At 67.8% G+C, this 438-nt stretch overlaps 1 protein-coding gene across 1 annotated transcript; it reads left to right on the forward strand.

Moving 5' to 3' along the window:
* Positions 1–17: 17 nt before the first annotated feature.
* Positions 18–314, forward strand: LOC121349797 (nucleoredoxin-like protein 1; the record flags this gene model as incomplete). Its single annotated transcript, XM_041460551.1, has 1 exon — positions 18–314. A coding segment is annotated over one exon (297 nt), but the record flags the coding sequence as incomplete, so codon positions are not given.
* Positions 315–438: the final 124 nt, after the last annotated feature.

The following is a 438-nucleotide window of genomic DNA, read 5'->3' on the forward strand; positions in this document are numbered from 1 at the left end:
CCCCCCCGTTTTCCCCCAGGGAGCTGGAGCAGCGTTTCGGGGTGTCGGAGCTGCCGGCCGTGGTGGTGCTGGCGCCCAGCGGGGCGGTGCTGGCGCCCAACGCCGTGCGGGAAATCCGGGATCGGGGCCCCTCCTGCTTCCACGGCTGGCGCCAGGCGGCCGAGCTGCTGGACAGGAACTTCCAGGAGCGCCAGGAGCTCGAGGGCTCGGCGCCCCGCAGCCTCACCGAGCCCCTGCGCCGCCTCAAGTACCGCCTGCGGGACCCCCAGGAGGACGAGGAGGAGGAGGAGGAGGAGGAAGAGCAGCGGGAGTAGGGGGTGGATCCCCAATCCTGGAAAAGTGAGGGAAGAGAGGAGGAGGAGGAGGAGGAGGAATGGCGGGTCCAGTTCTGGCATCTCCATTGAAGGAACTCACCCAAAATCCTGGAAATTTTCCCCA

The sequence above is a fragment of the Pyrgilauda ruficollis genome, unplaced genomic scaffold (assembly GCF_017590135.1).
Source record: "Pyrgilauda ruficollis isolate IOZ18807 unplaced genomic scaffold, ASM1759013v1 scaffold14401, whole genome shotgun sequence".
Taxonomy (NCBI): Eukaryota; Metazoa; Chordata; class Aves; order Passeriformes; family Passeridae; genus Pyrgilauda; species Pyrgilauda ruficollis.